Raw genomic sequence first — 10,843 nt, forward strand, 5'->3', positions numbered from 1 at the left:
CGACTAAACAAGGCATTTGCCAATCCGATCAAACCTCCGTGTCCGCATTCTCGCCGCAAGAGATCTAGCATAAACGCATACCTGTCGCCAGGAGTCACTTAACCAGTCGCACGAACCTGCGAAATCCAGAACGATCAAAAAATGTCAGGGGTAAACGAAGCGATCGTTGATGACAAAGCACCTGCGTCCAGCGAGACAATAAATAGCAACATGGACTGCAAGTCTCGTTCGATGGAGCTGACGCACAGTAACTACACTGTGGGTTGGGTCTGTGCGCTGTCAAAGGAGCAGACTGCAGCAACAGCAATGCTAGATCGGATACACCCAGATCTACCAAAACCACCCAATGACCATAATACGTATACTTTGGGTTCTATCGAGAGAGACAACATCATCCACAACATCGTCATAGCTTGCCTGCCGAAAGGCAAGTACGGCACTAATTCAGCGGCGACGGTCGTGACCCGCATGGTTAGCACCTTTCCGTCTATCAAATTCGGCATCATGGTTGGGATTGGTGGTGGTATTCCACCCAAGGTCAGACTCGGGGATGTCGTGGTCAGTTCGCCTGTTGACCAGTACCCTGGGGTGGTTCAGTGGGATATAGGCAAGGCAGAAGAAGGCGGTACCTTCAAACGGACTGGGGCGCTGAATAACCCCCCGAGCGCCCTGCTGACAGCACTGGCAAAGTTAGAGACCCAGCATGAGATGCATGGCTCTAAGATACGTGATCATCTCGATGATTTGGGAAAGAAATATCCCAACCTAGCGTCCAAATACACTTGGTCCGAGTCCCTCAAAGACCCACTCTTCACCCCAGACATCCCTCATCACCCTCGGAGCAGATGGCATGCCATAGTTTCTATAATTTTGGAGAACATCCTGGCTCTGGTTGGGTGTGTCATAGGTTGGTGGGTGTTTGCTCCCATAGATCGTGGCGCGGAGCAGATTACAAGCACACAGACTCGGAGCAGGCATGGGAATACACGCGTGCATTATGGTCTGATCGCATCCGGTAACCAGGTGGTTAAGGACGCTGGGTTTCGCGACAGCCTTAATGAGAGTCTTGGCGGGAACGTGTTGTGCGTTGAAATGGAGGCGGCAGGGGTCATGAATGATTTCCCATGCCTTGTTATCCGGGGAATTTGTGATTACGCCGACTCACGAAAGAATGACCGTTGGCAGGAATACGCTGCTGCTGTAGCTGCAGCGTATGCAAAGGAACTCCTTCAATATGTTCAGCCAAGTGATGTTGATGGGGAGCGGCCAGTGAAGGACGTCCTTCTCGAGGGTTAGCTATCCCTGAGACTGTCTGTGGGATTTTTGTCAACCTTCTAACGAAATACATAGTTCTTGATACAATGCAGAGAACCGACACCAATGTGGGAACAATCCGGTCCAAGTTGAACAGAGAAGAAGACCTCGAAGTCCTTAATTGGCTTACATCGGTCGACTACGGTCCTCAGCATAGTGACTTTCTGAAAAGGCGACAACCGGGAACTGGCAAATGGTTCTTAGATTCTGCTGAGTACCAGACTTGGCTAAGCTCAAGCAACCAGACGTTATTCTGTCCAGGCATTCCTGGAGCAGGAAAAACGATCCTGACCGCAATTGTCATTGACGACCTTACTGTACGGTTTCCGCTCGACCAATCTTTTGGAATTGCATACATATACTGCAACTTCCGCCGGCAAAATGAGCAGAAAGTGGAAGACTTACTTGCCAGTCTCCTAAAGCAGCTAAGCCAAGGGCAGCCTTCCCTACCGGAAAGTGTTGGCAGTCTTTATGACAGGCATAAAAACAAGCGGACACGACCATCATTTGACGAAATCTCGAATGCTCTTCGGGCCGTGGCGGGCATATATTCGAGAGTCTTCATTCTCGTTGATGCGCTTGATGAATGCCAAGTATCTGATGATTGCCGAACAAAATTCCTGACAGAGATCTTCCACGTCCAGGCAACATGCGGTGCGAACATCTACGCCACTTCAAGGTTTATCCCACAAATATGGGAGAGGTTTAACGGCAGCATTACCTTGGAAGTCCGTGCAAGTGATCAAGACGTGCAACAATATCTGAAGGCTCGGATAGTGCAATCGGAATCGAAGCTTTTGGCCTCAATCAGTGAAGAGATTCAAACAGGCATCACAAAAGCTGTAGATGGAATGTAAGTGATCACCCGTGTCATTGTAGACGGAGTAAACTGACTATGCATCAGGTTTCTCCTAGCCCAGCTTCACTTCGACTCAGTAAAAGCAAAGAAAACAGTCAAAAGAATCCTGGAGACCATAAAAAGCCTTTCAAAAGGGTCTGAAGCATACAATCATGCGTACAAGGATGCCATGCAGAGAATTGAGGGGCAGGACAGAGACTCCCGACAGCTTGCAATGGATGTCCTATCGTGGATTGTCTGCGCGAAGAGTCGGCTTAATACGTCGCAACTGCAGCACGCACTTGCTGTGGAAGCTGGTGAGCCTGAACTTGATAAATACAACCTTCCACAAGTTGAGGACATGGTCTCTGTTTGTGCTGGGCTGGTTACAGTCGATGAAGAAAGCGGAATTATCCGGTTGGTCCATTATACAACACAGGAGTATTTCCAGCAAACACAGACACATTGGTTTCCAGATGCAGAGGCCAATATCACGAGAATCTGCGTGTCTTATCTCTCATTTCGTTCGTTTGAGGGCGGGCCTTGTCAATCTCTTTTTGAATATGAATGGCGCCTGCGGTTAAACAAGCTCTACTATTACTCTGCAACCAACTGGGGACATCATGCTCGTGGGGCTTTGACTTTATGCCCAGAAGCCATAACCTTTCTACGTTGCACGTTGAAGGTAGAGGCATCAAGCCAGGCCTTAATGGGTGGCGAAGTTTACTGGCCGTTTTCAGCGAGAACGCACATGACAGGTCTTCACTTGGCGGCATACTTCGGGATTGAGGAGGCGGTTAAGGCTCGCCTTCAAGAAACATTGGAAATTAATGCGAATAAAACTGATGATCAAGCACCACCGGGCGACGACTTGGAGTCAAAAGACTTCTATGGCCGAACGCCGCTGTCATGGGCTGCAGGGGAAGGCCATGGAGCGGTAGTCAAGTATTTGGTTGAGAAGGGTGCTGACTTGGAGTCAAAAGACGAAGACTATGGTCGAACGCCGCTGTCATGGGCTGCAGAGGAAGGCCATGGAGCGGTAGTCAAGTATTTGGTTGAGCACGGTGCTGACTTGGAGTCAAAGGACGAATACTATGGTCGAACGCCGCTGTCATGGGCTGTAGAGAACGGCCATAAGGCTGTGGTCAAGTATTTGGTTGAGAAGGGTGCTGACTTGGAGTCAAAAGATCACTGTGGCCGAACACCGCTGTTATCGGCTGCAGAGCATAGCCATGAAGCGGTATTCAAGTGTTTAGTTGAGAAGGGTGCTGACTTGGAGTTGAAAGACAACAATTGTCAAACGCTGCTGTTCTTGGCTGCAGAGAAAGGCCATGAAGCTGTGGTCAAGTATTTGGTTGAGCACGGTGCTGACTTGGAGTCAAAAGACGAAGACTATGGTCGAACGCCGCTGTCATGGGCTGCAGAGGAAGGCCATGGAGCGGTAGTCAAGTATTTGGTTGAGCACGGTGCTGACTTGGAGTCAAAGGACAAATACTATGGCCGAACACCGCTGTTATGGGCTGTAGAGAACGGCCATAAGGCTGTGGTCAAGTATTTGGTTGAAAAGGGCGCTTGCCTGGACCTGAATGACAACGACGAAGCGGATGCTGTTGTTATTGGCTCTAGGCAACGGGCATGAAGTGATTGTCAAGTTCCCAAAGACCCACAATGCACATACAAGCCGATTATAATAAACCCTGTAGTTCAAAAACAAAACAAAACCACCAAGTAAACTTCACAGGGAATCCTAGTCTTCTATAATCCAAGACCTTTCTTTTGCGCCTAGTGATCCAGTGCCCTGCTTATGCGACCTGTCAGTGCGTTCCATGGGCCAGTAAAAAAAGGTCCTTGACGGACCTGATCCTGGACACTTTGAAATATCAATGTTTTTCCTGCTTTAGCATGCTTCAGTCCGACACTGTATGAAAGAGAAACATACATTCGAGAATACAGGCGGCACCGTGGCAGCGTTGTACACTTTTCAACACTTTTCCTTCCACCAGCTGCCATATTATGGAGCAAAACATTGTTCTTGTCGTGTTCCGCATTAGTTTAAGAAGTCCGAAACCGCCATAAACATATTTTCCACTTGACTAACTCATTGCCACAGATGCCTGAACGCCACAAAGGTAGTTGAGATGTATATTGCGGCGTTCCAGAAGCCCTGCAAGGACAAAGCCATTACACCTGCCAGGTTTAGGCCGAAAGTCTCCTCTCTGGTGTTGATGAGGTAGTGTACTTACTAGTTAGTTAAACCTGCACCCCACTGTAGTACTCCGTAAGCATCTACTTTCATTTCGGCGTTAACCCAGGTGAAGTGGGTCTGGTGGAGCTGGCCCGCTCAGATCTGGCCATCCTTGACTAGGTTGTCCAATCGGAAGCAGATCCAGCCTCCACTCTCGGGGTTAACCGCAGCAACCAGAGATAACTCCGCCTGCGCATTGGACCGGAGTTAGGTAGTGGAGCATGCGGGGTAGCCAAGTTGCTGGCTCAGCTGTTGATGTACGAAGTACCACTACGGCCTAGGTACGGGGAGAAAAAACTATGAAGATAATTGTCTTGTTTCATTCGGCCACTTCTCTAGATAGTATGGGCTCGCTTCTCCTTCCGTTCAAGATCTAACATATAATGTGCGACATCCAAAACGGTCTCTTCCAGACCCCGGAACTCCACGCCTAGGAATTGCTTCACTTTAGAACTGTCGATTGAATACGCCCCGTTCGGTAAGGAGCGTGTCCCAGGTTTCCCAAGCGGTGTACGTTCACTTAGCTCGGCGAAGTGGGATCGGAGAATGTCGCAAACATCCTGGAAGTCAAATTGCCTGGCACATACTATAAACCGTTGGTTGCCAGCCTCTGGGACCGTCATAGCTTTGAGTTGAGCAGCTGCAAGATCCTACAAAATATGAATGTTAGTAAGAGTAGAAACAGTGCTCAGCTGGGCGACTTACCCGGACATCGACATAAGTGTGCACCGGCATGTACGGCACAGGGGCATCCTTGGTCGAGTTGAAGCAGAATCTCCACAACCGAGAGTCGGATTCGTTCAGGTCGCGGATGCTTGTGATGGAGTGCCGCAAAGGCCCGAATGTTGCCGGCGGAGATAACGTGACCAGGTCAAACGACGGCTGTTCTTCTTTCATAAACTTCCATGCTGTGTTGAGAAAATTGTCTTAGTACCGCCTCTGCTAGCAACAAACAGAATAATCGACTCACCTTCTCGTTCGGCGAAAAGCTTGCTCGCCCTGTATGCTTTCGACGAGTCGCCATGAACAGCCTCTTCCCATGTGATCGGGTTCCAGTCAGCTTCTGTATAAACCCTTGGTGGGTCCGAGACCAGGTTGTCGTAGTCAATCACGCTGGCGCAGCTACCAGTCCAAATGACCCGTTTCACGCTCGGGGCATTGTCTTTTACGGCCTGAAGCAAGTTCAACGTGCCTTTGGTCGCCGGCTCGAGGAACTCAACATTGCTCCCCATATTGTTATATGTGAAAGGGGATGCCGTATGATAGACGGTGTCAAAGGCGGGAGTGCCCTGAACTGCCGCGTGGTATGCTCCAGGAGCGACGATATCGGGGACAATCCGGATGGATATCTGAGATTGCTGCGCGACAAAGTCCCTCAAAATCTTGTCGCCTTTTTCTTGGGTTCTGACCGCACAGCAGACCGTGCAGCCGTAGTCAAGAAGCTGGGCTAGGATGTGAGATCCGATGAAGCCGTTGCCCCCGGTGAGAAGGACATGAGGGGCCATTGTAGTGTTGTAACGTAAGGGCTGATAGATTGATCGATCAGAATATGTCAAGAGCGAAGAGAGTGATGTTGGCTATTTATTAAAGAACCTCTCCAAGCGTCCCATGCTGACTCCACCGATAAAGAGTGGAGAAGATATTCGGGTCCCGGAGATTAGCCCATTCAATGGTGGTAATCAAAGTAATGCCGATTCATCAATTAGTCTTTGAAACTCGAAAATCCACCCCGGGATGTCTTTAATATACATGGACCATGAAAACAAAACACCCGATGCATATGAACCCGTCGCAAATTCCTCCCGAGTACCTGGCTGCTAAGAATCGGGCCCGAAACGCCCACAGAAGAACATGAAATCGAAACGAAAAACGAAAACTCCCTCCGTCCATACAGTATGCCGCATGCTCCGAAGTAATCAGATAATCGATGTTGCGAAAGAACCAAACTCAACGCCATGAACGCGCCAGCTGACACATCTGCATCACTGTACATGCAAGTCAAAGAACCCGGTATAGTGGCTATATGCAACGCAACAATTGGCTGATATCACAAATACACAAGGGTATCAGAAATGGGGAAACATTAGTTCAAAGGGTCATGACGGTATGTGCACTCATCCCCTTTCCGACATCGGCCTTCCGCCCAATATCTACAGGCAACCAGCCCAGCCTTGGGCTATAGCAAACAGTCAGTTCATGGGTCTGGAAGTCTCGAAGGGGATAGAAAACCTACATGTCTCTTGTTTGGCGCACCTGACTTGGGCCTTTTGGGATATCCGTAGCTATCATCGTGGCCGTCATATCCGCCATTCTCACGCATGCGCTTGCGCTCCGGATCTTCATACTGGCCGGAAGGCTGAGACGTACTCGCTTGTTGGGTTTGGTTAAGTTGGGAGATTATGGCCGCGATATTTGGTGCAATCCCGGGTTGTGATTGTTGGGCTTGGGGAAGAACTGGGGGCTGTTGCACCGGATTCTGCGTATTATTGAGGACAGACAGGATCTTTTGGAAGTCAATGCCCTGTGTTGCTGGAGGCTGTGACAAAGCTGGGAACTGAGCCATCTGAAGAAGCGGATTCGGGGCGGGCTGCTGAGGCTGCTGTTGCTGACGAAACATGCTGATGGTCCGCTCCAAATCAAACATTGGTGGTTGCGACGTAGGCTGGGGGGCGGGAGGAGGGGTTGAATTCTGCCCTGGTGCTTGTTGAGGCGGTTTCTGAAGAATTTTAAGTAGATTTGAAATGTCAAATGGAGCTCCATTAGGCGGATTCTGAGGAGCGGGCTGAGCAGTCGCAGCACGGTTCGGGTTGACCATCGCATAGTATCGCTCTTGTCGTGCCTGCAAATCATTAGTACTTACTGAAAACGCGGGATTATGAATTGGAACTGCCAAAGGCTCACCTTCACATGGTCGGGGAGTTCGCCAAACGAGAGCACTTCAGCAGCTGACTCTTCAGCGTCATATGGAGGGGGCTCCTTAGGAGTTGGTGGAACATCGGCGGGACACGTGTAAAAGACCATGAGCGTAGTGGCCTCTCTGTGTTCCTGTGCGGTCTTTTCGGGACTGACAGGCTGCTGGGCGCCGCCCCGCTTGATATAGTTACCATCCTCAATATCCGCAAGGTCGATTTCTGCACCCGTTAGTGGCGTCAAGACACACCCATGATCCACGGGGAAGTTACCGGAAGTCTCGTGGTAGTCTAGCAGATTCTCCTCGCGAATACCGCCATCTTCGTCCTCCTCCAACTCATCCAGATCCCGATGAAGTTTGAGAACGCTGCCTTCACCCTTGACATCCCCTGCTTCTCTGGAGCGGTCGCCAGGACTGAGCTCCTCGTCAGGATCATGGGTGAAGAAGCGCACTTCCGTAAGAGAATGATCCGGTTTCCAAGTGACCCGCAGCCTTCGCCGAGCTTCCTTACGCAATCGCTTCTCGCGTTCTTCCTCAGTCTCAGGGGTCTTTTCCTCGGCAGGTTCGGACGGCGTGGGATCCTTTTGTTTATTGAGATCCGCCATGAGATCGCCAAAGGAGAATGTTGGCTTGGATGGCGCCGGCTGAGGTTCCTTCTTTGCAGCAGGAGTGCTAGGATGAGTTAGTCGTGATTCTTATGCATCAGACATAATCTACTTACCTTGTCTTTGCAGCTGCCGCCGCTGCGGCCGCTCTCTCAGCATTCGAGGTCCCCGGTCTCTTGGATGCAGAGCTCAGGCTGCCGAAAAGATTCGTAGGCTTAGGGGCAATGATGTTGGCCTTTGGGCGGGAAACTGTCGGAATTGCCTTGTTCTCTTGGCCCGGCTCTTGTGGGCGCTTGGAGGACCCATTGGCGCTGACTGTGCTTGGCTTCAAAGCATTTTTGGCACCAGACGGAACCACCACCTTCTTTGCCGCAGGCTGAGCATGGCCCTCGCCCTCGCGGGGTCGCTTGAGGCCAGCCAAATCATTCTTCTGCGCATTCGATCCGTCCGTTGCAGCAGTCTTACTGGGCGAGCTCTCTTTGGACGAGGGTTTCCCTGCGTCCTGCTTCCGTTTCGTGGAAGCCGCTGCATTATCCAAGATCTTCTGGGAAAGCTCTCGGACGGTGGGACCCCCCTTCTTGACAAATCTCGGTAGAAGCTTAGCGACATTTGTCTTGTTAAGAACATCCTCGTCCATGGTTACAAAGCGGGAAAGCAGCTGGGATACAGTTAGTGATGGCCTAATCCACACGTCACAAGCCACTGACCTTGAGAAGATTGATATTGAATTCACCGTCGATGTCAGCAGCTTGATGCCGGTCCAACAGGAACGAATACACCGCAGCAACCGCCATAGGATGCTCACCCAGCCTAGAGAATACATATGTTAGCTGCCTGTAAAGCAATACAAGGTGAATAACCCCATGCGCCCGATCCAAAAGGCCCGTGGACGTGATCCGATCATCTCTGCCTTGATATTTGAGTAGACGCTCAAGGCAAAGTCTTCGGGACACATGTCCACGATGGTTCCGTTTTGGAGCGATATCTTTTCGTCCCTCTCTGCATGGGGCAAGCAACTACCCATGCAGGTCCCTTGGTTGGACAATTAAGTCCCCCCTTACTGATAAGCACCCTTTATAAAAAAGGAAGTGGTGCTTATGTCACTAGGGAGATTACATTGAAGAGGCTCTCAATTCGGTAGTGAATTCTATGGCCTTGACAAAAATATGCCAGGTGCGCATGCAGGTGGAAGTGACATGGGAAGGGGAAGGAGACATACTTCTCGATAATCATGGGGTGGCCCTTCTCCAAGGTGGTGCTGACAATCACATTCATCAGCCGTCGCTGAAGAAGGACTTCTTTCTTTATCTGGGCCGCTCTTTCATTCTCGTTCTTGTTCTCCGCCGCCTTCATGGCCTGGGTTTTCTCTTTCCATGCGTCCCTTACAGTTTTGACGACATCTTTGAATGCGACGAGCGCATTTTTGACTTTGTCGACGTTGGGCCTTCTATTACGTGGCGACCACACCGCTTGGAGAGTATCGTATTGAATAGCAGCTTCGGGATCAGCAGGGCGAGTAGGGGGAATGGGAGAGGGCTCTTCGGGAGATACAATCTCAAGATCCGAATCGTCAGTCTCACTCTCAGAGCTGGAGGTGGCCGGCGCCTTGCCATCCGTTTTCTTTCCGGAGGCTTTTTTGGCCGCCTTCTTCGTTTGCTTCTTGAGTTGCTTTTTTGTTGCATCTACAGTTTGTCCAGGAAACTGGGGTAGCGCATGATGTTGGCCTACATGAAAGAAAACGTTAGTCACAGGAGACAGTGGTAACACCGAAGTAGAAGGACGCGCTATACCATTTACCGACACCGTTTGAATGTTAGAACCTTGGGGAATGCTGTGTCGGGTGTTCAGGGTCTGTTGACCCATTGCCGATGGCATTTGTAGGTCATTTCGAAAGTAATCGAATCCCCTATTATAATGCGTCAATAGGGGCCCAGAAGGTGAATTGACATGGAGACTTACTTTGGCTCATTTGTGCGCTCAAAGCCAGACATGTTGAGATATGGGTAGTTGTTCACTGACGTATTCTGGGTGCCTGATTGGGGCCCCGTTAAGCCTATCTGCTGCTGCGCTACCAGTTGGGGGTTGATCGTATTTTGTGTAGGTAGATTCGAAGTATCGCCGGGGAAGTCATTAGGGAAGGGCATCGAAACCTGGTGTCCTCGGTCAGCTGGAGCTTATGGAGACGCAAAAAACAAACGTACCAAAGAATCATCCGGAAAACCAGCCGGAAGAGAGTATGAATCAAGCCCCAAGGAAGCAACATCGTTATGGTAGGAAGTCTGTTGAGAAGGCAGCGAGGAAGCGCTCTGGGAGGAAGACGACTGAGGGAAGGTATCGGGGACAGAAAGCTGTTGCTGTGGGAAGTAGTTCCGCGGGTAACTGTAGGATTGCTGAAAGGCTGCATTGTCCGGAGTCGAAAGAGGTTGAGACTCCAGCGTCATCTGTCCCTGGGGATATGGCCGCAACGGACGATATTGCGAGGATATGCCATACCCCTGGGGAGTTGCCGACATCATGGGTTGGTTCTGCAAAGATTCTCCACGCCAGGACTGGGAAGTTTGGGTATCGTATAGGCTATGGATCTGATCCTGGTGTTGGGCGGGTAACGAGCTTCGAGACTGGGATTGGGGAAGGGGTTGATTTTGTGAGAAGACTGGATGATCCCAGGTGATCCCCAGGGGTTGGGACTGTGTTTGAGGCTGATTCTGTTGCTGTTGCTGCTGTTGATCCCGCGGCTGTTGGTGTGGGGGATCGGAGTTGGTGTACAAAGAATCCAGGCCTGCCCAGTACTCCGGCGGTAATGAGGCAGGGTTGACAGGAGCTCTGGGCACCCCACGCATGAGATCTTGTGGAGGGAATTGATCCATACTGTTGATAGAACAGGAAAATGGACTGGGGGAGAATCGGAGAATCTTTAAAGAACAAGACCA

General features: G+C 50.5%; 3 protein-coding genes across 3 annotated transcripts; 1 reads left to right on the forward strand and 2 right to left on the reverse strand.

Annotated features, from left to right (window-relative positions):
• Positions 1-141: 141 nt before the first annotated feature.
• On the forward strand, positions 142-3,791 carry ATEG_03496 (uncharacterized protein; the record flags this gene model as incomplete). The annotated part of the gene is made up of 3 exons (XM_001212674.1): positions 142-1,211; positions 1,271-2,167; positions 2,219-3,791. 3 exons carry the CDS (start codon positions 142-144, stop codon positions 3,789-3,791), a joined length of 3,540 nt encoding a protein of 1,179 aa, XP_001212674.1.
• Positions 3,792-4,732: 941 nt separating this feature from the next.
• Positions 4,733-5,902, reverse strand: ATEG_03497 (uncharacterized protein; the record flags this gene model as incomplete). Its single annotated transcript, XM_001212675.1, has 3 exons — positions 4,733-5,047; positions 5,103-5,305; positions 5,368-5,902. 3 exons carry the CDS (start codon positions 5,900-5,902, stop codon positions 4,733-4,735), a joined length of 1,053 nt encoding a protein of 350 aa, XP_001212675.1.
• A 645-nt stretch (positions 5,903-6,547) lies between these two features.
• On the reverse strand, positions 6,548-10,426 carry ATEG_03498 (uncharacterized protein; the record flags this gene model as incomplete). The annotated part of the gene is made up of 9 exons (XM_001212676.1): positions 6,548-6,573; positions 6,651-7,236; positions 7,299-7,980; positions 8,030-8,571; positions 8,621-8,723; positions 9,133-9,637; positions 9,704-9,819; positions 9,873-10,063; positions 10,115-10,426. The coding sequence occupies 9 exons, from the start codon at positions 10,424-10,426 to the stop codon at positions 6,548-6,550; spliced, it is 3,063 nt and encodes a 1,020-aa protein (XP_001212676.1).
• Positions 10,427-10,843: the final 417 nt, after the last annotated feature.

This window comes from Aspergillus terreus, genomic scaffold (genome assembly GCF_000149615.1).
Source record: "Aspergillus terreus NIH2624 scaffold_4 genomic scaffold, whole genome shotgun sequence".
NCBI lineage: Eukaryota > Fungi > Ascomycota > Eurotiomycetes > Eurotiales > Aspergillaceae > Aspergillus > Aspergillus terreus.